The 24,788-nt window shown below is 38.2% G+C and overlaps 3 protein-coding genes across 4 annotated transcripts in view; 2 read left to right on the top strand and 1 right to left on the bottom strand.

Annotated features, from left to right (window-relative positions):
* Window positions 1-2,062, top strand: part of MNAT1 (MNAT CDK-activating kinase assembly factor 1) — a 213,582-nt gene extending 211,520 nt beyond the window's left edge. The window contains exon 8 of the mRNA XM_010847654.1: window positions 1,600-2,062. Coding sequence (XP_010845956.1) covers window positions 1,600-1,720 — 121 coding nt within the window. The 3' untranslated portion in view covers window positions 1,721-2,062. The remainder of the gene's footprint in view (window positions 1-1,599) is intronic.
* Window positions 2,063-7,952: 5,890 nt separating this feature from the next.
* TRMT5 (tRNA methyltransferase 5) lies at window positions 7,953-18,606 on the bottom strand. The gene is made up of 5 exons (XM_010847651.1): window positions 18,533-18,606; window positions 16,639-17,294; window positions 14,008-14,132; window positions 9,186-9,840; window positions 7,953-8,818 (listed from the first exon to the last, which is right to left on the bottom strand). Exons 1-5 carry the CDS (start codon window positions 18,535-18,537, stop codon window positions 8,766-8,768), a joined length of 1,494 nt encoding a protein of 497 aa, XP_010845953.1. The 5' UTR covers window positions 18,538-18,606; the 3' UTR covers window positions 7,953-8,765.
* A 93-nt stretch (window positions 18,607-18,699) lies between these two features.
* SLC38A6 (solute carrier family 38, member 6) overlaps window positions 18,700-24,788 on the top strand; it is a 70,564-nt gene continuing 64,475 nt past the window's right edge. Inside the window, exons 1-3 of one of the 2 annotated variants that reach the window (XM_010847652.1) lie at window positions 18,700-18,883; window positions 20,248-20,378; window positions 22,094-22,167. In XM_010847652.1, coding sequence (XP_010845954.1) covers window positions 18,779-18,883; window positions 20,248-20,378; window positions 22,094-22,167 — 310 coding nt within the window. In that variant the 5' untranslated portion in view covers window positions 18,700-18,778. The remainder of the gene's footprint in view (window positions 18,884-20,247; window positions 20,379-22,093; window positions 22,168-24,788) is intronic. The other variant, XM_010847653.1, reaches the window with a different exon arrangement.

Genomic DNA, 24,788 nt, shown 5'->3' with positions numbered 1-24,788 from the left:
GGTGGGTGGGGAGTGAAAGTGTTAGTCATTCAGTCATGTCTGACTCTTTGCAACCTCATGGACTGTAGCCCACGGTGCTCCTCTGTCCATGGGATTTCCCAGGCATGAATACTGGAGTGGGTTTCCATTTCCTTCTCCAGGGAATCTTCCCGAACCAGAGATTCAACCTGGGTCTCCCGCTTTGCAAGCAAATTCTTTACCCTCTGAGCCACCAGGGAAGCCCATATATATACTATGATATATATTTAACACTTAATATACTAATAGTGTATATTAATACTTTATGTGTATAATTTTAAACAAGTATACAAATTTTGGAGATGCATGCTCAAATATTTTTACTGCTATAAATATACTATCAAAAAGGTTTGGAGATTGTTGCTCAATAAATACTTTCTTTCACCTTTTACTTTCCTCTTTCACCCTTGGTGGAGAAGCAAAGAATTGAGTTAACACCTTGATTTGTGGCAGTGTGAATAAATTATAGCCAATTCCAGGAGCTTATGCTGTGTCTTACTTTGACCACTTTTTCTATTTGGTCTTTTATATTGCCATATATTTTTTAATCACACAAGCTTATTAAACATGGGTACAAATGAAAAACAGACTTGTTATTATGTTAGAAATAATAAGTTGCTCATGCATCAAGACTTTGACACACAGGAAGTCTGAATGAATGAGAATAGAAAAGTTTCCAAGTTATTAAAATGTTCTGGTACCTGATTTATTCATTTGCCATACCCGTAATTCTAAAGTGGGTGAAGCTGCTTTACTTCCTGAGGCCTGAAGAAACAATGTGGTTTCTTAAACTAGGCATTAAAGCAAAGCTGGAAATATTTGTTTTCTGACAGTGCTGGTAGTCATGCTAACAAGTTTTCCCTCTTTAGCTAGGATTATCCCATTGTAAGGCCTGTTTGTATACCTTTATACAAACAGGTATACAAAGCAGAAAGTTTTAATTGCTAAATGACATGTGTGTAACAGTCTTTTGAGATTTAATCAAGACTCTTCTGTATTTACTAATCGAGACATTCCTTTGAACTCAGGCTGTCTCAGAGATTTCTTGGATGTAGTTTTCTAAGATTTCCTTTTGTGTAGGAGGAAGACAATATGTTTTTGTAATATTGAAGTAATTTTGAAGTAACCAATATGTTCTCTCCCCTTTATCACTTGTTTTGGTATTTTTTTTCCAGAACATATTTATTGTAAAATACTCAGTATTTATGTAAAATTTTAGTAATACAGTAGTATTATGATGTGCATTCATTTATTAAGTGTATGCCAGGAAGGATAGCAGCAGTTAGGTACCCAAACAATAGCCAGCAAAATAAATCAGTTCTGAAAATTGGGAATATGGAATGTTTTAATAGCAAGTATTATTTTTGAAGAGTCCTTCAGAGCTGTTTTTAGATCTTAATGTAATTTGCTTTATAATTTAGAGTTGGTAAGTTTCCTTTTAAAAGATAACAATGCATTTATAAAGTCTGAACATTTCAGTCCTAGAATTTGACTTTTGAATCAGTTTTACTGTTGCTTTTAAAGTGTTACCAGTTTACATGTGCTTTCTATGTCAACGCCACACTTTCTGTTTTGTTGTAGGTATTTAAACCATGTCAGAGCTGCCTCTCCACAGGACCTTGCTGGAGGCTATACTTCTTCTCTGGCTTGTCACAGAGCACTACAGGATGCGTTCAGTGGGCTTTTCTGGCAGCCCAGTTAACCTTTATTTCTCCCCTATAAGATCTGGACCTTTGGAGCTGAACCAGAGAGCTAGCAAAAGTAAGGCAGACTTGTAAAACTATAGCCATGTACAGCTGCACAGCAACAGTCCTACCACTAGCAGCTGCGTTAAAGTATTTATAGAGAGAAATTTTCAGAACTAAGCTGGGTAATATAGTGGATAAATATTTGTGGAAAAGATTTATTTTTTACTTATATTTTTCTGAGCAGGATTGAAGCCGTAAGCCGCATCTGATGGAAGATATGAATAATTCACCTATGTGAGTTTGAGGTTGACAGACTTGTAAAATCTTTTAAAAAATAAAGCTAGACTTTATATTAAGTTTTGTGGTTTTTCTCTTATTACAGTGTTTTACTTGAACACATTTAAAAATGCCATTTTGAATACGACATTTAGTGTTAATATCCAAGACTATTATTTCTTCTCATAAAATGTTCCATTTTTTTTTCCCAATGTCTTCTTAATACTAGTCCAGACAAGTGGATATATTTCCTTCTACCAGCAGGTTGTGGCAAGTAAAACCTGACCTGTGATAATGTCAGTCTTTCAATATTAAGGACTAAGTGCCTGATTTGAGCAGTGGAAAGTGAGACAAACCTTGATCAGTGTGTTATAGTTCCCAGCTGTGAGCCTCACTTAGGATAAACCAGAGCAGAGTATTAACCTGCTTTAATGACAAATTCAAAGAAGTAAGTTAATAAAATTTAATACTTAAAAGGCACCTTTCACCTCAATGTGAGCTCATTTTATGATGAAACCATGGAGACTGGAATGAATATACTTTAAATGAAATTTCTCTATGAGTAAATTGCAGACCCCCGTGTAGTTTCTTTTGAAACTTCAAAGGCTTTGAGTACACCCAGAGTGTTGCTTACAGAGTTTGGATGTGGATAAGATGGATATTTGTAGCATCTCAACCTTGTATGAGTCTGTTACCTAGACGACTGCATATGGGATATCATTTTTCAAAGAAATTAAGGGATTTTCTATCAAATCTCCATTACAACAGATGTTAGTTTTATGAGTGGAAAGTTATGTGAAACAAAATTTGTGGGTTACATTAGAGTAGAATATTCATATGTAACAGCACCATCTTATTTGACTAAGTAGGCATTAATTTCAGGAGTGCATGTTCATCTTTACAACCCTTCTGTCTTTGATAATTGAGAAAATCAAGGTGTCAAATAATTAAGTAGGCTAAAATCATACACATAATCCAGAATTAGAACACAGGTGAGTTGTTTTTTTTTTTTTTTTTTAATCCAACTCTAGTTCAATCTATCAGAGAAGGCAATGGCAACCCACTCCAGTACTCTTGCTTGGAAAATCCCATGGATGGAGCCTGGTAGGCTGCAGTCCATGGGGTCGCTAAGAGTTGGACACGACTGAGCGACTTCACTTTCACTTTTCACCTTCATGCATTGGAGAAGGAAATGGCAACCCACTCCAGTGTTCTTGCCTGGAGAATCCCAGGGACGGGGGAGCCTGGCGGGCTGCCGCCTCTGGGGTGGCACAGAGTCGGACACGACTGAAGCGACTTGGCAGCAGCAGCAGTTCTATCTATACTCTCCTAGGTTGCATCCTATTTTTCATATCTATTGGGTTGGCCAAAAAGTTAATTCGAGTTTTCCTGTACATCTTACAGAAAAAAACCTGAACGAACTTTTTGGCCACCCCAGCATTAGTTTTTTCCCAATAGAGGACTAGCACTTTAAGTACAACACATAAATCTGTTCAAAGAATAGTGAGAACATTGGACTTGTGGTTAAGGATTTTCTGTACTCAGCTGCCAAAGTAAGGTATCCAGTCTTTAAAAAATAAATACTATTATTTATTCTCAGTACCTTGTATGATGTATTTAAATAGAATGAATTAATTATTAACAAAATATTTCAAAGGCTTTCAAAACTTTTTTTCTGAGCCTACTTTATTATTGTGGAAATTACCTGCACCCGGTTTGGGAAATCAGTTAAATTCTACCACCTGGATACATTGTAATTATTTTACCCTTACTATTTTCATACTTTGTTCAACAGGCCAAATTTAAACATGTTAACTGACTGTATTAGATCAAAGGGAATGGTGAAAGATAACCTAATGGCAACAATTTACTAAATAACAGTATTCTATGTTGATGAAATTATCCTCCATCTTAGTGATTTACTCTCCCAAAAGTGTGAACAAGTCTTTCATCTACATGAATTTCCTAAGTTTTACAACACTAGCACAGAAACAACTACTGAGCATTAACCATCTGTGAAGCACTGTGCCTCATGCTTTGTGAATAATCCTTGTAACAGTGCTAGTATTATTTCCCCATTTTAACAAATGGGGATGCTTTGGTTAAGTAACCTACTAAAGGTCAGTACATTTAAAAAGGAGTAGAGTTTGGGTTTGAACCCAAGTGGTTAAACTGCATAGTTCATGTCCTAGAGATGACTGTCAGACTTATAAACAACAGCTGTGTAAAACCAAGTCTGAGTAGACAAACTTCTTAAGACTTTGAGGAAATTTTATAGATTGAGTTCTAATATGGGATATAAGTGATATCAACTAAATAACCATGTTGATATCTTTAGTAAAAGTTCTGAGGAATTCATTACATAGAACATGATTTGACTACTAACTACACTCTCTTTTAAGCAGATACTAATGGTATTGAATACATTTACATGGTAATTGTAATGTATTATTACTTAGTATTCCTTACTTTCTTTCAATAAATATTTGATCTAAACTTCTCACTTTAGTCTGTGAACAGGTGACTTGGATAATCATTTCAAAATCTAAAGTGGCAGAAAACTTGTCAAAAAAATTAACAAAGTTAAAAAGTCTATCTACTGAGTGTTCTGGCCATCATTTTCTAATGGATTAACCAAGAATTCAGTTACTAGGTATCACATCCAAAAGGGGTGACTGAAGGAATCTTACCACTTTACTTGTATAAATAGGAACATCATTTTGACCCACACTTAATATTTATAGCCTAGCACATGGATGTACAGTATTAGGAAAAAGTTCTTATTCCACTTGCAAATTTATTATCTACATCTAGACCAGGAGAAGGCAAACTGTAGAACCTTGGCTGAATCTAGCTGCTTCCTGTTTCTGTATGCTCCATGAGCTAAACTTGGTGTCTGTATGTTTTTAAGGCTGGAAGAAACCAAAGGAATAATATACTTTTTAACATATGAAAAGCATATGAATTTAAAATTTCAATTTTTCATAAATTTTTTTTTAAAATACAGTGTTTTAAGTATTGTCTGCAGCTGCCTTTTGTCTACTATGGCAGAGTTGAGAAGCAGCAGAGAACTTATGGCTTGTGCGTGAGTGCTCAGTCATGTCCAGCTCTTTGCTACCCCCTGGACTCTAGCCTACCAGGCTCCTCTGTCCATGGAATTTTCAAGGGAAGAATACTGGACTGGGTTGCTGTGCCCTCCTCCAGGGGATCTTCCCGATCCAGGGATTGAACCCAACGTCTCTTGCCGTCAGCAGACAGATTATTTACCATTGTGCCACCTGGGAAGCCGCCTTATACCTTACCAAGCCTACAGTACTATCTGGCCCTTTACAGAAAGTTTGCTGACCCCTGACCTACATATACTTGGCGAGGAGGGAGAGGAAGAAAAATTAGAAGTCCCAAATTAGCAATTCCTGGTTGCATTAGCCCCCAAGGTTTTGCATAGGATAGGTTGGGTTGAACCCCAACATAATTTTAAGCGTCTTTAAATAAGGAATAAAGGTTCCAATTCATTACCTCCGTATGCTGCTGTTGCCGTTTAGTCACTCAGTCGTGTCTGACTCTTTGCGACCCTGTGGACTATAGCCTGCCAGGATCCTCTATCCTTGGGATTCTCCAGGCAAGAATACTGGAGTGGGCAGCAGGGAATTCCTGACCCAGGGATCAAACTTACATCTCCTGCATTGTTACCTATACTTCTTACGATGTATTGCTTTCATCTATTTATATTACTAGCTGCTAAAGGCATTTGAATTTGTAGTTAATGATTTAGATCAGGGGTCTGCAAACTTTTTCTGTAGAACCAGAGAGTAAATGTGTTTTAGGCTTTTTGGGCCAAGAGGCAAAACTGAGGCCATTATGTAGATAAATGAGATAAAATAAATTGGCACAGTTTTTTAAATTAACAAAATTCAAAATACAATTGAGTACATTTTTTTGTGGGCTTCCCAGGCGGCTCAGTGGTAAAAAATCTGCCTGCCAAGCAGGAGACTTGTGTTCGATCCCTGGGTCTGGAAGAGCCCCTGGAGAAGGAAATGGCAGTTAACTCCAGTATTCTTGCCTGGGGAATTCCATGGACAGAGAAGCTTGGCGGACTACAGTCCATGGGGTCGAAAAGAGTCAGACACGACTTAATGACTAAACAGCAGCAACAAATTTTTAATAGTGCTTTTGCGGGGGTGGGGGATTAGATTTAGTTGGGGTTCTAAGTGTCCCATCATCAAAATGAATTGTAATTGGTCACCTGCTAATGGTTATATGTAATGAGATTTTACATATTTCATCTTTAAAAAAGTCTTTTCAGACAGATACTGCCAGATATTGGAACATGTGATTTTAACTGAGCATGTACATCATTTGGAAGGCTTTTCTTAATCCCCCCTTGGTATTTACCTTTTTGCATGTCATTACAGTAATACATTTATCACTTCCAGTTGAAGAAGTTCAGCTGTAGTTAAATGGGTTCTGAAACATGGAAATTTCTTTACATTTGCACCAAGGTTCCAAAAATGCTAAACTCAGAAAAATATATCCACTAATATGTGTGAGAACGGAAACCTTGTTCCTTAATTTTTGATAGATGAGAAATGTAGTCATTCCATACTCTTGCAGTATGTTTCACATTAGTTACTTTTGACCTGTAATTGTGGTTGATATATTTGAGAAATATTATCAAGCCTTTAGCAACTAACTTCCAAAGACATTCAGTATTTCAGAAGTGTTTAAGGTTGGTTAAGAAAAATTTCCGTCTTGGCCATGAACCCAAAAAACTGCAGTCAGACTTTACAGTTGCTAAGCAAATCAAGCTTAGGTTAAGAGTGTCAGGAAATTTGGCTTCAATTTCAGACAAAAGTGAAGGACTTTGAGGATGATTAAAGTCCATGAAAGCAAATGAAGTTTATCATTGACATTACTGGTTCATTAACAAATGATAGATTCAAATATTGCTGCAAGGTACTTGCTGGTGAATAATACAGTGAATAACTATAGGTTTTAAACACCTTACATTTTCATAAGCTTTTAAGTTTCTCCACTAGATCTTTTTTTTAACCTCACACTTTCTTTTACCATCATTAGTTATAACAGATCAGATTCTGCTTCAAGTTTTACCGAATTTGTTTCCTCAACTTCTTTGAAAGTATTCACCAATAGTTCCATGCAGAGTATTCATAGAGGCTAATTCTTCAGTAACTTCAAACTCAGAATTGACACCTCAAATAAGCAAGAACTGAGCTGTATTAGAAACATCTATCAACTCATCAAGAGTAAACAACTACTTGGACTCATTTACCATTTTGACTATTGATGGTACTCCCAGTGTTCACAACTCTTTGGGCAACTGTCCTTGCCAAAAGGCTAACAGTCCTAAACAAAACTTGCTTTCTCTGGACATATTTCTTAAGACTCCTGCTTTCAAAACAAACACAATTAACTCTCCGTCAGTAAATAATTTTCCTTTCTTGACTTAAAAAAGTCACTTGGAGACTTTTTGGTTGTAGCCCCACTTTCATTTTTTATAAGGAAATTCTACTGTGAATTTCCAGTTTAAATATGTAATTTTTCTGACAGTTGCTTGCCTGTGACTTGGAAATACTGATGAGTAAGTAGTTCTTTTGGGAATGTCAAAGTATATTTTACTTTAGCTCAGTTACGGATGCTTTATCATCTAATTCAGTATCAAAAATGTTCATACTCTACCATACTTTAAAAGCTCAACATGGATGTCCACTTTTGTTGTTTTGGAATGATGGATATACACTCATAATAGTAAAATAAAATGTTATAGCTTGGCAATATATGTTGCACTTAAATGCTGTTGCATTATAACCGTGTCACTGATTTGTAGTGTGCTGAGCAGCAATGTGAAGTGATGCAAATCATATCCCATCTGTGTTGCAGCTAACTACTCAGCTCTGGTGTTATACAATGAGGGCAGCCATAGCCAGTATGTAAACAAATGAGCATAAAAAATAAGTTCCAATAAAACTTTATTTATGGACACTGAAATTCAAATTTCATATAATTTTCATGTCACAAATTTTTTTTTCCCCCAATCATTTAAAAGTGTAAAAACCATTCTCAGCTTACTTGCCATACAACAGGTGGTGGACCAGATTTGGCCTGCTGGACGTAGTTTGCCCGTCTCTGATCTAAATAATCTCATTTGTTATTACTAATACTTCTATATTAACAGTAAGTATAGGAGTACTTACATATAACTTAGCTGCACTCTTCAACTAAGGATAACTGTAAAATGATGAGTGCTTTCCTAGTTATTATGCAATTATCATACTTCCAAAAACTATTTTCCGGACAATATTTAAACATATTTATCTAATAAAAGACTAGATATATATGATGATAAAATTATAAAACAACATATATTTAGTAGGCTTAAATTTTAATTTGATAATTCCCAATTTATAGGACTGTGTTAGTCTCTCAGTCATATCTGACTCTCTGCGAACCTGTGGATTACAGCCCGCTAGGCACCTCTGCCCATGGGATTCTTCAGGCAAGAATACTGGAGTGGGTTTCCATTCCCTTCTCCAGGGGCTCTTCCAGATGCAGGGATCGAACCTAGGTCTCCTGCATTGCAGGCAGATTCTTTACCATCTGAGCCACCAGGGAAGCCTCGAGGGTAAAATAAAAGGGTTCAATACTAAAGTAACTGAATGCTAAAATAAAATCATACAAATGATAGTTCACTATCACAAAGGTCTAGTGGGGAGATGGAGAAAATATTTCCAGTTAAGTGGCTGAAGCAATTTGTGTATTTTCTTCTTAAAAGTCTTTATCTGTCCTCTGGCGTTTAAGAGGTGGACCTTCATGATTGTCTGTAACAAATCCAGAAAACCTATATTATGTAAGATACTTAACATTTAAAATAACTTTTAAAAAGCAAATAATATAGGCATTTTAAACATTTTAATGTACTCAACTTATGCATGAAATAGTAACATTGCTATGGATTTAATGAAATAGCCTTCTACTAGACTGAATAGTGTATCATAATAAAATCTGTAAAATTGTGAGAAATTAGTCACTGTTGAATGGCAAGGGGTCTTGAACTGAAATATCTAACTAGAATCAGTTTAATCTATTTCTAAGTTTAAAAAAGAATATAAAATATGTATGTTGCCCAAGAAAGTTATGTTAAATTTTGTATTACAGCTTACATTTAATTTCCCAGAAATCGCTCACCTCGATTCACGGTCTGGTTCTTGTAAAGTATAGCAGCAGGAATCCGAAAAGTGATGCATAACATTTCCTTGTTAGGGGCCACATTTCTTACTAGGTGAACTGAACTATATGCCTCCAAGGAGATGCCTAACACAGTTGCAGCTCGTTGCTGAACATCCTTAGCTGGATTAGCATCTTTGGAAAAGCTGTAACAGTGCACAATGGGAAGGAGTTCACTGCCACATGGCTGTCCCTCTAAGAGTGCTTTGAAAGCGCTGAGAAACTCAATAGCCTTTGCTGGCAAATTCATGACAATGTGCACAGAGTGTTTTCTTTCTTTAGACAGTGGTCCTAGCTGCTGCATTAACTCTTCTCTGACTGGTCCTTGCAGGAAGTCTCTCCCATCCAAGTTAAAGACTTTTACCTTTTGGTCCACTTTATTTAATTTACAATTGTGCAGTAGCCATTTATGGGATTCAGGATTGAGATCATTAGCAAACACAGTGCACTTTTTCTTTGCTGCTGGAATGGCAAAGGGCCCAACCCCAGCAAAGACATCAAATAGGACATCCCCAGGTTTGAGAAGTTCTGTGATACGGCTGTGTTCTGTGGAGAGACGAGGATTCCAGTAGACTTTTGAAAAATCAAATTCATAGGTGTAATTGTTTTCTCGAACCTGAAAAAGTATTATGCTTTTGGTTAAACTGTTTAGTCTTAAATTCCAGCCACTGATATTGGATAGATGCATTCACACATACACACATTAAAATTTACTACTATTAAGAGCAAATTACAGTGAGTTTAAAGGCATTTAAATTAGAAATCTGGTGTTTATGCTAAACTTGAGGGTAGTTACTATCTTGCATTAGATGTTTTCATGAGAGGAGTCATCTCTTCAAAACCAAACAGCTCTCCATCTCATCCTAAAGGACCATAAAGTGGTTCCCCGATCACACTAGGAATTTTTCAGATAGGCCAACTGACTGGCTTAATTATATTATCTCCTGTCACCTGATAGGAAGAAAGCCTTTAGGGTGAAACAACACACCACATCTGTCTTCATGGTGGGTAGCTAAATTGCAGACAGTCTTCCACGCAGCAAACATGCTTTGCTTCCTTAGTTTTCAGTTTGGCAAGATAGATGCATCATGTGTCAGTGAATTTCAAGGTACTTCGTTATGTTTTTAGACAGTTACTTGGACTCTGCAGGTTTCATGTCTATAAATAGAGCCAGTGTATAGAATAAATCATTCCCGTGTTTTTGCCTTTCCCAAATCTGAGTTTTCATGGATAAACTAAATATACAGTGAAGCTAAGTCTTGAACAAAATTAAAATTTTATAGCATTTCTTTGGGGACTATTATAAACATGATAGAAAATAGAAAACAAAACTACAATTGTGAAATGTGACTTCACCTATCATCTTAAGCCCCTTATTTTAACAGATGAAGAATCAAAGGCCAGAAAGTTCCTAAGTTCTATAAATCTAATAGAGACATCTTCTATACTCTCTCTTCATGGACCTTAATTCCAAATTTGTACTTATTTTTTCCTCCTGACCACATCAAATGCTCTAATCATATTATTAAGTTTCAAGAGTTTGAAATATTTCTTCATGATTCTGCCAACTAAGAATCAATCTAGGTGTATAATATAACCTGGAAGGCTTAAATGTGTCTTGGGATGCTTTTCCTGAAATCTCCTTTCTACTTGTCTTTAAGCTCTTTAGTGTGAGTCACAGATCTAGATCTAGATTAAATGATGCTAAGTATCCCTCTGGTTTTACTCATGCTGTCTTTGATATCTTGTTCCCTTAGTTAAGCATTGCTTTCAGGAGATCCACTTTAGCAATGTTTTTAAATACTACTTAAATGTTGCATGAGCTCTTAAATTTAAATGTGATTGTGTTTGGAGCAAAGAAATTATATTGAGTTTTCATATTTATTTGATAGTATATATACTAGGCATAAAGTATGTCCTAAGAACAAACTTTAGTTGACTTGGGAAGTCAATCACAAGGCATTTATAAAATTACAGAAGTTTCTCAGTTTATAGAAGTTTACATCTTCTTTCTAAGAAGAATGATACTACCTGACACCCTAAGGGTCACTACCAAGTAAAGAACATGACAATGTTCAGTCTGGGTGTGCCTAAAGTTGAGTATGTCTTAGTGTCAGCTGAGCTGAGCACAGTTATTATCAAAGGATTCACATCCGAATCTTGCTTGCCATAACAGACCTTACTCACTGTACACAGGCAGTAGGTAGTGGAGGTCTGGTATACAAGGCAGGACTAAGCATGGACTCGAGTCAGAAGCCTGACTCAAAAACCCTCTGCTCAGTCAGTCCTTCATAGTTCATGTGCATAGAGAGAATAACAACAGCCATTAACTTGGGGGTCTCTCAGGATTTGTCTAGCCTGTTTCTTAGCTTGGGTACAAAATTTCACATAATGTTAACATGTAATTATCTAAGGCTTTAACTTAAAAACAGTTTATTATATCCAACACTACAGAGGGTCTTGGGGTGGAAGATGAGAAAATGGTTTATATCAGGAATCTATTCCTATATATTTTAAGTTATTTTTTCTTTGAAATAGGTTTTGTTTTTCTTATAGAAGAAGTATGTGCTCACACTTTAGAAAAGTATAAAGATAACAAAGGTCACCAGAAACTATACCAAGTGAAAATATGCTCACTGTTAACATTCTGATATTATGCATATTTACACATTTAAAATCATCACACCTAAAATGGAACTCAGTTATGTATACTGTTCTACAGTTTATTTTTTGTCACTTGGCTTGTCAGTGGACAATTTACTTTCAGTATGGAGCAATACTGCATAGGAACCTTGAATGTTAGGTCCATGAATCAAGGCAAATGGAAGTGGTCAAACAGGAGATGCCAAGAGTGAACGTCAACATTTTAGGAATCAGTGAACTAAAATGGACTGGAATGGGTGAATTTAACTCAGATGACTATTATATCTACTACTGTGGGCAAGAATCCCTTAGAAGAATTGGAGTAGCCATCATAGTCAACAAAAGTCTGAAATGCAGTACTTGGATGCAATCTCAAAAATGACACAATGATCTCTGTTCGTTTCCAAGGCAAACCATTCAATATCATGGTAATCCAAGTCTATGTCCTGACCAGTAATGCTGAAGAAGTTGAACAGTTCTATGAAGCCCTACAAGACCTTCTAGGACTAACACCAAAAAGAGATGTCCTTTCCATTATAGGGGACTGGAATGCAAAAGCAGGAAGTCAAGAGATACCTGCTTGGTAAAGTTTGGCTTTGGAGTACAGAATGAAGCAGGGCAAAGGCTAATAGAGTTCTGCCAAGAGAATGCACTGGTCATAGCACCTCTTCCAAACACCCTCTTCCAACAACCCAAGAGAAGACTGTACACATGGACATCACCAGATGGTCAACACCAAAATCAGACTCATTATATTCTTTGCAGCCAAAGATGGAGAAGCCCTATACAGTCAGCAAAACCAAGACCAGGAGCTAACTGTGGCTCAGATCATGAACTCCTTATTGCCAAATTCAGATTTAAATTGAAGAAAGTAGGGAAAACCACTAGACCATTCAGGTATGACCTAAATCAAATTCCTTACAATTATACAGTTAAAGTGACAAATAGATTCAAGGGTTTAGATCTGATAGATAAGAGTGCCTAAAGAACTATGGATGGAGGTTCGTGACATTGTACAGGAGGCAGTGATCAAGACCATCCCCCCAAAAAAGAAATGCAAAATGGCTGTCTGAGGAGGCCTTACAAATAGCTGTGAAAAGAACAGAAGCAAAAGGCAAAGGAAAAAAGGAAAGATATACCCATCTGAATGCAGAGTTCCAAAGAATAGCAAGGAGAGATAAGAAAGCCTTCCTCAGTGATCAATGCAGAGAAATAGAGGAAAACAATAGAATGGGAAAGACTAGAGATCTCATCAAGAAAATTAGAGATACCAAGGGAACATTTCATGCAAAGATGGGCACAATAAAGGACAGAAGTGGTATGGACCTAACAGAAGCAGGAGATATTAAGAAGAGGTGGCAAGAATACACAGAAGAACTATACAAAAAAGATCTGCATGACCCAGATAACCACGATGGTGTGATCTCTCAGCTAGAGCCACATGCAAAGAACTGACTCATCTGAAAAGACCCTGATGCTGGAAATGATTGAAGGCAGTAGGAGAAGGGGACAACAGAGGATGAGGTGGTTGGATGGCATTACCGACTCAATGGACATGAGTTTGAGTAAGCTCCGGGAGTTTGTGATGGACAGGGAAGCCCGGTATACTGCAGTCCGTGGGGTCACAAAGAGTCGGACACAACTGAGCAACTGAACTGATGGAGCTAATAATCTTCAATGATGGAGTATTCCATTGTATTATTATCCTAAAATTTAACCAGTTATCTACTGATGATATTTAGATTGTTTTCATTCCATCATGTTTATTTATTATTATAAAAATGATGTAGGGGTCTAGTGGTTAAAATTCCATACTTCCACTGCTGGGGGGACATGGGTTCAATCCCTGGTTGGGTACATCATTACAATCTTGTCCAGTTATATTCTTGAGATAACTTCCTATACATGGAGTGCTGGGTCAAAGGATGTATCTATTCAAAATTGCAATATATTACAATACACTCTTCCACTCTTCCTGACTATATCAAATTCGCTCTCCCATCAATAATACATATATGTAAATGCTTACATTCTCACATACTCATCAATACTGGCTATTATATTTTCTTAATCTGTTATCCTGATTTCAAAAGTTAATCTTGATATATACTGTATTAGGAGACAATAAAATATTCCATACCTTTGTCATCATATTCTCCTCTCCAGATAGTACTTCCATTTCAAAATTTCGGTAGGTATTATCAATATTATTGATTTTATTTACTGCTGAGGTGATTCCTGGATTTTTGTCAATCATAACTTGGCCTAAAAGCACAGAAATCATGATAAATACTGCCTTCTGGTTGCAAAATAAAAGCTAAAATTGCAAATATGAAATGGATGTGAACTATATTTTCTGGTTTATAGTCAAAAATTGCACCTATTTTGTGTGCATGCATTCTAAGTGGCTTCTGTCGTGTCCGACTCTTGGCAACTGTATGGAATATAGACCACCAGGCTCCTCTGTCCATGGGATTCTCCAGGCAAGAATATTGGAGTGGGTTGCCATGCCCTCCTCCAGGGGATCTTTTCCGACCCAGGGATAGAACCCAGGTCTCTTATGTCTTCTGCATTGACAGATGGGTTCTTCACTAGCACCACTGGGAAACTGATGTGTATAGAGGAATGCAATTCTAAAAATTCAGCAGATTACTAAAGTTAATGTCTGACAGCCCCTAAGCAAACACACAGAAAATGTGTGGGTACATTTATAAAGAAAAAATTTTGAAGAGCTTGTTCTGTCTAATATTTTTCCATGTCTTTTACTTAGTCTTTTCAAATGTATCAGTACAACAGTAAGCAAACATGTAGGCCCAGGGAACTGGTTAAAAAATAGAAGAGATGTTAAGGACTATGGAAACAAATGGTTTCAGAAAACACTAGCCTGTCCCCACTGGCCTCAAACCAAATGTTTGCTTTATTGTGTATTTAAAATAGATACTTCCACTTTGGAATGCATACTAGCAAAATAATGTTTTCAAATAAAAGAAACATAGATTATTTACTTTTCTCTAAATAAAATGTTTATTTACTTAAATTGTTCTTTATGTCAAATAGTTTCCAGAGCACAAAAAGCTACAAAGGTTAAAAGACACTGGCAATGGTATATTGATGCCCTATAATCAAAGTCTGCATTTTTGTCAGCACTTAAAAAAATTCACAAGAATCTATATGCTATCTCATTGTATAAAGAAAGATACGTTGATTTGTAAGTAAGTATAAAGTACTCCATAATACAGATACAACAGAGGACGACAGAGGGTGAGATAACGGTTGGAAGGCATCACCGATTCAATGGAAATGAGTTTGAGCAAGCTCCAGGAGCTGGTGATGGACAGGGAAACCTGGTGTGCTGCAGTCCATGGGGTTGCAAAGAGTTGGACATGACTGAGCGACTGAACTGAACTGATAATACAAACATGCTTAAATACCAACTGGAATTTGTCTAATTTCTCTCTGATTAATTAGATACCTGATTTTGAATATGATAATGTCAAACTATTGTCAATCATTGTTTTATCTTGTTCTGCTTCAGGTATCAGAACTCAATTTTTAAGGTACAGAAGTTAGTTTGAAATGAAGAATTTAAAAAAACATTCTAAAGGTCTATAGTAAAAGCTTTAAAATTACTTCTGTATGAAAACGTTTCATTTTCAATCTGTGAGTACCCTTTTATGAGAGTGAGTTTATAAGAGTGCTAAAAGAATGTTGAGTTAGGACAGGCAATGATTCAACGGAAAGCCTAGACTTGACATTTGTACCAGATCATAATTATAAGGCTCTGCTTAAGTATTTATTATGTTATCACTATGCATTATTAGTCCCTTTCATCAATAAAAACAAAGTAAACGCATAACAGCACATCTCTGAAATTCTGCCCATGCAAAACACTGAGCACTACATTTTAAAGCTGAAAATAATTCCCAGGAAGTTCTGACAATTACTCTGTATCAAAAATATTAATCTGGAGAATGCATGGATATTAAATATTCATATAAGGACAAGAGCGATTTTGATTAGTCTTCTACTTTCTTAGCCCAAAGAATAAAAGACCCATGCTTCAACTCTGGGCTACAGAGTTGGTTCTAAAAAGCTAGGAGTACTAAAAAACAAAGTATGGTGCCTACCATATAGAAGAGGCTCAATTACCTGAATTGATGAAAGCCTGCATAAACACGGTCTTTCCCTTTTGACTATGAAACACACATTTATGAAACCTAGCATTCAACATAGTCCTGAAGGACTAATAAGTTCTGGATACCAAAAATGATAAGTTGCCAAAGAATTGTGCCAAAGCAAACGATTGAAGTTAATGCTTATGTATTGTAAACACAAAAGCCTGAACTGATATTTAGAGCTTGCTTGACTCTGGGAGGGCTTCCCTGGTGGCTCAGTGGTAAAGAGTTCACCTGCCAATGCAGGAAATGTGGGTTTGATCCCTGGGTGAGGAAGATCCCCTGGAGAAGGAAATGGCAATCCATTCCAGTACTTTTGCCTGGGAAACCCCATGGACTGGGGAGCCTGGTGGGCTACAGTCAATGGTGTCTCTAAGAGTGGAACACGACTTAGCAACTAAACAGCAACAACAAATGACTCTGGGAAGGCTATTCCAAAGTGGCCCTTAAAGGAGGGTATGGAGCTCAAGATCCTGCTTAAAATTATAATGATAAAATGTCCCGTTTCTATAATTAGGCATTTACATTTTTTTAAAACTAAAATTAGAACTTGCTAATTGGTTTCTAATATGTGACTATTACTAAGACACACCTACCAATTAAATGCTTGTAAGGTAGTTGATGATCTCGAAGGTTCAGGTGAGCAATGTGTCCAACTCTGCTAAACCCTGAGGTCACATCTTGACCTTCAGGAAGCACAGCTCTCAAGATTTCTTCTGACTTAAAGTTTTCATAAGTTAGGTCCAAATTATATTTCGATATCTGTGGATTGACATTCAGCTGCTTTAAAATACTGAGTTCTTCTTTCTCAAAGGAGTCAACAGTAAACATTTTATAGGGATCCAACATAATTAGTCTACCTTCTCCATCTTCTGGATCTTCAATCACACGTTTTATGCCTGGGCGCTGCAGTGCTGCTCTTTTAAGGGATCGCATCAGTTTATTGACTACTTCTTTCCTCACTTTAAGCACTGGGATGGTGACTGTCTTTTTAAAAGCTGTTCTATCAAGTTCTGTCATTCCTCGAACTTCAGAGGGTGGGGAAAACAATTCAGAGTCTCTGTGATTTGTTTCTATTTCAGGCATGGTTGAGAATCTTTTTCTTTGATCCAGCAAGAAAATAACAGGTACTCTGTTAAGCTTCTGTATCAACGATGCCCAAGGTAGTAGAATCAGTGATGCTGACTCAGTTATTCTACAGCTTTCCACTTTGAGAAGTCTTCTTGAGAATGCAAATTGTTTCAATAAGCTCCTAAAAATAAAGCATTCAATTAAAAGAACTACCATAAAGCTACAAACTAGCTTAACATATTCACAAGTCTTAATAAAAATTTTAATTGTTTCAAATAACCTGCTAAATGCCAAAGATTAAAACTTTTAGTGGTATGTGAGAAGTGTAATATTAATAATTTTTCCAGGATAGGATGAGTTTTATTAGTAGTAAATAATAAATCTGTATACTTCCAGCCCACCTGCGGCCTGGACTAGGGTTTAGTGATCCATCACTCTCGCTATAGTCAACAAACCTCCCCACCCACAGTTTTCTACAGAACATTTTGGGACTGGAAGGCCGAAATAAAGGATCATCTCTAAATGACATGGTCACTATATTGATAATTTTACCAATGTCAATATTTAAAAGGATATTCTTATGGAAGCTTATTGGGTCAGATATTGTACTGAACGCTTTACTCACAGTAATAATCTTGGGAGGTGTGTGGTGTTGCATTCTCATTTCTGCAAAGGTGTAAACTAAAGCTCAGAAATAGGTTAATTGACCCAAAATCTTGTTGCTGTAAATCGTTGAGCAAGGATTAAAATCCAGGGCCTGCGTTCTTAATCTATTTCTATGCTGTCTTTGATGTTTTACTGCCACAAGTCCTACCTATAAGTAGAGGTTTCAGTATTTCTAGGATGGGAAATTTGCTGAGTGTTACATGCACATCCCATTAGTATCAGTTTTTCATTTTGCCTTCCGGAATACCGAGGAAGTAACTGTTAAGAAATGGCCCTGCCTGCTGCTGCTGCTGCTGCTGCGTCGCTTCAGTCGTGTCCGACCCTGTGCGACCCCATAGACGGCAGCCCACCAGGCCTAGGAACCCTGTAAAGCAACTGTCAAAAAGTTGACAGGGTTCAAACTGGGTTTAGCAGTTAACCAGATGTGTGATCTTGGGTAAATTACTTAACGTGAATCTCTGCTTTCCACAAGTAAGATGTGGCTAAAGGTTCTACCGGAAAGTTCTGAAGCGATGAAACACCCCTCACTTCCCCGTCCTCAGGCCTAGGCTCTGCACCGGGCGGTGGGCGACTTCCCGACGTTTTAGCGCCCAGACAGCGCGAGGCGGAGAGCCGCCGAGCCGACCGGTTCCGCCACCGGACCCTCAGCCCCTTCGAACTATCTATCAAGGGCACCACGGCCGCCACTTCACCAACGTCACCATCCCATTTCCCGGCGTTGCCCCGTCGCTGGCTCCAAGACCAGACCCTCACCTCATGCTCTGGTACAACTCGGAAGCGTGTCTTCGGCGGGGAGGCGGGCCCTCGATGACACCATCAAGGTTCGCCGCCGAGAGGCGAGCGTCAGCAGATCACGTCGATCCCTCTTTTCGTCCCGGCCCTGGTGAAGTACGGAAACCCGGAAGGGCCGGGAACGTAGGCCCGCCTCCAGCGCGACTACAGGCGGGAGGGCAGGGGTAGCAGCTAGTGGATGGACTGGGTAGTCGACCAGCGAGCCGCATGGAGGTCCCAGCGGGGGTCATCAACGCCGAGCCCGGCTGGTTTGTCTCTACTCAGGAGCCTGAAGAGGCGGAGGCGGAAGAGTCTAGCCCGTTGCTTAGCAACGTAAGTTTGCTCCGCTGGCTCCCCGTTCTGAAGTGACTGCCAAATAAGACCGGGAAAGAAAAGGGATGGCAAGGGGAGCGGGGAGAAGCTTAGGACCTGGGGCCCAAAGGCAGCAGCCGAGATTTCGAGATCTGGCGGAGTTCATCAATGAGATAGGAGCCTAACCTCTCCTAGAAAGAAAAGTTGAAGCTGCAGGCTCAGGTGGAAGAGACGCAGCAGCAGGTGGAGGCAGGGGACCCTACTAGGGGAGCAGCCCCACGGTTATGTAACTCACTGCTCTCGGTATACTTGTCGGCTTCTCGTTTTTTTCACCAGTCTTGTGAGCTTTTTGCAAGAGTCACAAGATTTGGCTTTTCTCAGCTTAGTCATTGCTGCTGCTGCCAAGTCATTTCAGTCGTGTCCGACTCTGTGCGACCCCATAGGCGGCAGCCCACCAGGCTCCCCCGTCCCTGGGATTCTCCAGGCAAGAACACTGGAGGGGGTTGCCATTTCCTTCTCCAATGCATGAAAGTGAAAATGGAAAGTGAAGTCGCTCAGTCGTGTCCGACTCTTAGCGACCCCAGGGATTGCAGCTTACCAGGCTCCTCCATCCATGGGATTTTCCAGGCAAGAGTACTGGAGTGGGTTGCCATTGGGGACCTGTAAACGTCTTAATACAGAGATACTTAACCGTGAAGGAGCGTGAGAGGCCTGGTAATAAATACATAGCACTTCCCTGACCCTAAAACCTGTGCAGTGGGCACTTCGGCCCTTTAACTCAAGTCCCAGGGCAGTAACAGTTTCTAGGACTTTATTCCCAAATGCTGTTTTAGAGGAGAGTGTTTTCAAGGCTTATCCTCGCCAGAGCAACGTGAATTGCTTCTATTTACAATATCGTCATTGCATGGCATTCCTGCCCATCCTTTCACTGGGCAGACTTAATTCATTAAGTGTATAAATAGAGATTAGTTTTGTAGTCCTAGTAATTAGGGAGCAAGAGTTGTCTACAGCAACCTCAAGCTGACTCACGGATTCTTCAGTTATCACGTGAGCTTGAGGCCATCTGCCTGCTCCCTGTCCCCACCCCATTTTACCCTATCTTCATCTTTTGCAGTCACAAGGTTAGTCATGCCTTCTTCCTGAAGCCTACTGGGTCTCTGCGCAGGTGGAGACGATTTTCCTAGGAAACTGGCTTCCTGGAGCTGCACTAGTGGGAAGTGAGAAGGAAAGGAAAGGAAACGAGGTCCTGGTTGCTTGTTGAGCAACTAGTATGTCACAGTATGTCTGTGGTTTTAGGAGACTCTCCATAACCTGTCAGTCATTTCTTGACCAAAGTTGGACTTCACCATTCAAACACTTAACTCTGTTAATTCGTGTGCTTACAGGAAGTTCACACACAGAGATCCCGAGGTGCTTCATTTGGTTTCTCAGTGTTTAATTTGATGAATGCCATCATGGGAAGTGGCATCCTTGGCTTAGCTTATGTTATGGCTCATACTGGTATCCTTGGATTTAGGTGAGTTTTTTTCTTATTTTACAATTTTTTCTTTTTTTTCATTTTGATAGTACATTGAGAAGCAAAGAGATAGGTTGTAGAACTTGCTATTATACAATTTCTAGTTATTTCTGGGGTTCCTCTTATTCTTATATTGTTGCTAGTCTGTAGCTTGGAAGGATGCTATATAATTTGGTTTTTTATCCAAAGTGTGGCTAATTTAAAAAAAAAGAGAAACTTGATCCACATTCCTTAATAACCTTAACAAGTGGCTTATTTGTTGTGTTCAGTGGGCCAAAGTAAATCAGAGTTTATCAGTCATGCAGATTATTTATAAATAGCGATTTTGTGACTGTAAATAAAACATATAATCCTTTGGTTTCTCTCCATCTCTTTCTCTCCTCCTGTTAAGTAGACTTGTTTCACTTTCTGAGGCTAGACATGTACCCTGTATTTATTCCTTTACATCTTTTAAGACAGCTCATGGCCAGTTTGCCCAAGACAGAAGACATTGCTGTCTTTTCTGTGTTTCCATAGTACTTTTATATTCATTCTTTTATTATAATGTAATTATCTGTTTGCAAGTTATTTTCCCCACTGAACTCTGAAATCCTTTAGGACTAGATCTTATCCTTAGCATGGAGCATCATGCTTAATAGAATGAATGAACAAGTTTGTTTTGTCAGTACAAGCAGACCTATTTTTTCTATGAAATTTAAAATACAGTCTCATGTAGGATCATTTCTGCTTTTACTTTGAATTTCTTGGTTAGCTAACCAACTTTTAAGTAACCGAACTTGCTTTTATTATGGGATGTATTTGCAAACTTTCATAGTTTTAAAACTTAAAAGCTATGTATGACACCTCAGGCGAGACATAATCATAGGACTTATTTCTTAGTTCCATTTGAAAAATCACATTTTTTACTGCAGGATCTTACATACAGGTATATACCACCGAATGGGGGCTTGCTGAATCACATCACAGTTTCCATCTGGTGATGCCAACCTTATTTTGTGAGGTCTCTGACATCAATTGACAAGTGTACTTTCACCTCTCCATTTTGCTACTTATTAACAAGTATTAAGTGGACTGCAAAGATAGAATTTCTTCAACTTCAGGAGCACTCCCCTGGAAACTTGTCTTGCCAGTATCTTCCTGAGAATAAATAAAGGATTATGTATGCTGTTTCTTTTCATACTTTTGGTGAGAGGACCCCAATTATTACATAACACATTTTTCAAATCATATCATTAAAAGTGTTTTAACTGTATTTTTTTGGTTTGCTTTGTTGAGTATGTTTAATAGATGCTGAAATGCAGTGTTTATTCAAAATTATAGGGAGGTACTCATCATTGGGGGCTTCCCAGATGGCTCAGCAGTAAAGAACCCTCCTCAGAGGAGCCTGGAGGGCTACAGTCCTAGGGCTGCAAGAGTTGGACATGACTTAAATGACTAAACAACAGCAACACATCATTAAAAGGGGAGCGATAGAGTAAAGAAAAAAGACAATGGGATTTCAAAACTGAAACTTACTTCTCTTAAGTTGGAGAGAAGACAGAGGAGCCTAGAGGGCTACAGTCCACAGGGTCACAAAGAATCAAACATGACTGAAGCAACTTAGCACTCATACACGTGACCATTTGAATGTGAAAAAAATATGTTTTTTGAATGAAATACCATAAAAAGGAAACTTTTAGGGGACAAATTTGACCATGTACTCTTTTATGTTTTAGTTTCTTGCTGCTGATAGTCGCTCTCCTGGCTTCTTACTCAGTTCATCTCCTGCTTAGCTTGTGTATTCAGACAGGTAAGTAAAATGTGTGCTTGCTTATTCATTTGATAAAATAGCCTATTGAGATCATGTCAGCCAGGTTGGGTGTCTCAAATCTAATTTCCAGTGGGAGTATTAGGTAGGGTGGTTGAAATGGAGAATTTCAGAAGGTCAGAATATATGGACCCAGTCCTTCAGGGGAATATCTGAGGGCAGACGAGGAGGAGGAAACCGGCATTCTTCCCCTGCCTTTCTCCACAACATGTGACATAGATTTCTAGGTTAGAGTAGATTAGGGAAAGCACCTGAAAGATGTTTAAAGGATCCAGACCTTGCGTTAGGGAGAAGCAGTACCCAGGTGTTCATGCTGATCGTCTTTCTCTTAGGGTGATCACTTTCTGGAGAACACCTTCCCAGATCTACTCCTGCTGTCTCTGCCCCCCATATATAGATGTGTGTGCATATATATATATATATATGTTTTTTCCACTTATGCAGTTCAGTCATGGATTGAATAAGTTCTTTCAAGTTGCAATAAATAAAAGTGTATGAATCGTGGAACTGCTTTCTTAAAGTTTTTCTTTTGGCATTAATAAATACTCTGTGCCCACCAATCCTGGTCTTTCTATCTGCCTAGGCTGATCTCCCTTTGGATTGCGACAGTTATGATGCCAGAATCATGAGTTTAAGTCTTATGTGGATGGGTTCACTTTGCCCTGTTGTTTTCAGGTTTTTAAGAAACAGAACAGATACATAAAATAGATAAAAATGGGATTGTTCTGGTTGAAACAGGTGTTTCTTGAGGATTTTAAGACTCTTCAGAACAGAGTTCTAAATCCACAGCTCTACGCTGTTTAATCTGTCTATGCATCAGACGCATCTGCAGATTGTTCTGTAAACAGAGGTTTCTAAGCCTCAGGGATTCTAATTCCAAGAATCTGAGGTAGGATTCAGGAATCTCTTTTTAAAAGTCCTCCAGGGGACTCTTACACAACATGGACTTAGGATCTGTAGTTCACAGCTGTAAGTTGTGTCATTGCTTTTGGTCATTCAACCAACAAGTACATTCCTTTGCTTGCAGGGGGCTTGGGTGACTGTGTAGACAGATAGAAATACCAGGAAATGATGCAATATTAATCGCAAAGTAACAAGTTGTTCATACAACATCCCAAATTCAGGAGTAAGAGCATTAAAGAAGTATATTTGTAAATCCTGCTGAAAGGGGACTGAATTTTAATGCATGTTTTGAAATTTTGCTTCTTTGTTTAAAAAAGTTATTTTTACTTAATTGTGATAGTCTATCTAACATCTTCATAGGTTATTTTATCATGGTTTCTACTAAAAGATTAATATGGTAGTAAGTCATGTGGCAATTATATCTGCATTACCTGAAGTGTTTTGCTTTATTAATTTAAATTATTTGGAAGTAGTATTCAATTTATGAAGATTTCCAGATAATGCTATTTTTTTTTTTTTTGCTTTCCTTCAGATCATATGTATTTAACTTTAAAATTCTGACATCTGTTATTCTTTTCTATAACTTTGGGGCATCTAAAGTGAAAAGCTCTGTTTCTCTTTCTTTTTTCTTTTTCTTTGATTTTTTGTAGCTTACTTGGTCCATGAACTAACTTCTTCATGATTCTTCATACACACTGCTGCACCTGTCTGCTGTTGATTGAATTCCTTCAGTCACTGTAAAGTTCTCTGTGCAGGTAGGCTTTAAAAATAATAACAAATCATATATATATATATATGTATATATATATTGCATATGCTATACATATATGCTAGAGAATAACACACAGCTAAATTTCTCTCTAGTTTGTTGGACTGTCATAAAAGAGTATTCAGACTGGATTCACTGGTTGGAGAAAGGATTATCACAAGTCTTTACAGATTAGCTTCATTATTTGCCTAGAGCACAAGAGAAATTCTACCTTTATAAAAGTTCAGTTCAGTTCAGTTCAGTCGCTCAGTTGTGTCTAACTCTTTGAGACCCCATGAATTGCAGCATGCCAGGCCTCCCTGTCCATCACCAACTCCCGGAGTTCACTCAAACTTACATCCATCCAGTCGGTGATGCCATCCAGCCATCTCATCCTCTGCCGTCCCCTTCTCCTCCTGTCCCCAGTCCCTCCCAGCATCAGAGTTTTTTCCAATGAGTCAACTCTTCGCATGAGGTGGCCAAAGTACTGGAGTTTCAGCTTTAGCATCATTCCTTCCAAAGAACAGGATTTCTTTTAATGAAATTCTGGTATTTTTGATTTTATATAGGATTTGGGATATGTCTGGACTTTTCTTGAGGGCTGAGGCATATAAGGTACCTTAATCTCTCTAGCCTTAGTTTGTGCTTAGTCATTCAGTCATGTCCAACTCTGAATCCCCATGGACTGTAGCCTGCCAAGCTCCTTTGTCCATGGAATTCTCCAGGCAAGAATACTGGACTGGGGATCCATTCCCGTCTCCAGAGGATCTTCCGGATCCAGGAAACCTTAGTTTGCCAGTTCTAAAATGATAGTGATAATACTTTTCTCTTGGGATTATTGTGAGAATGAAATATAATGACATACGTAAAATGTCAAGTCCTTGGTAAAATGCTAGTAGCTTTTATTATCATGAGTTCTCATTGGGCCAGAACGCATAAGGATTGCAAAGTA

Source organism: Bison bison, unplaced genomic scaffold (genome assembly GCF_000754665.1).
Source record: "Bison bison bison isolate TAMUID 2011002044 unplaced genomic scaffold, Bison_UMD1.0 scf7180017864254, whole genome shotgun sequence".
Lineage (NCBI taxonomy): Eukaryota > Metazoa > Chordata > Mammalia > Artiodactyla > Bovidae > Bison > Bison bison.
This window is presented reverse-complemented; position numbering and strand designations above follow the sequence as displayed.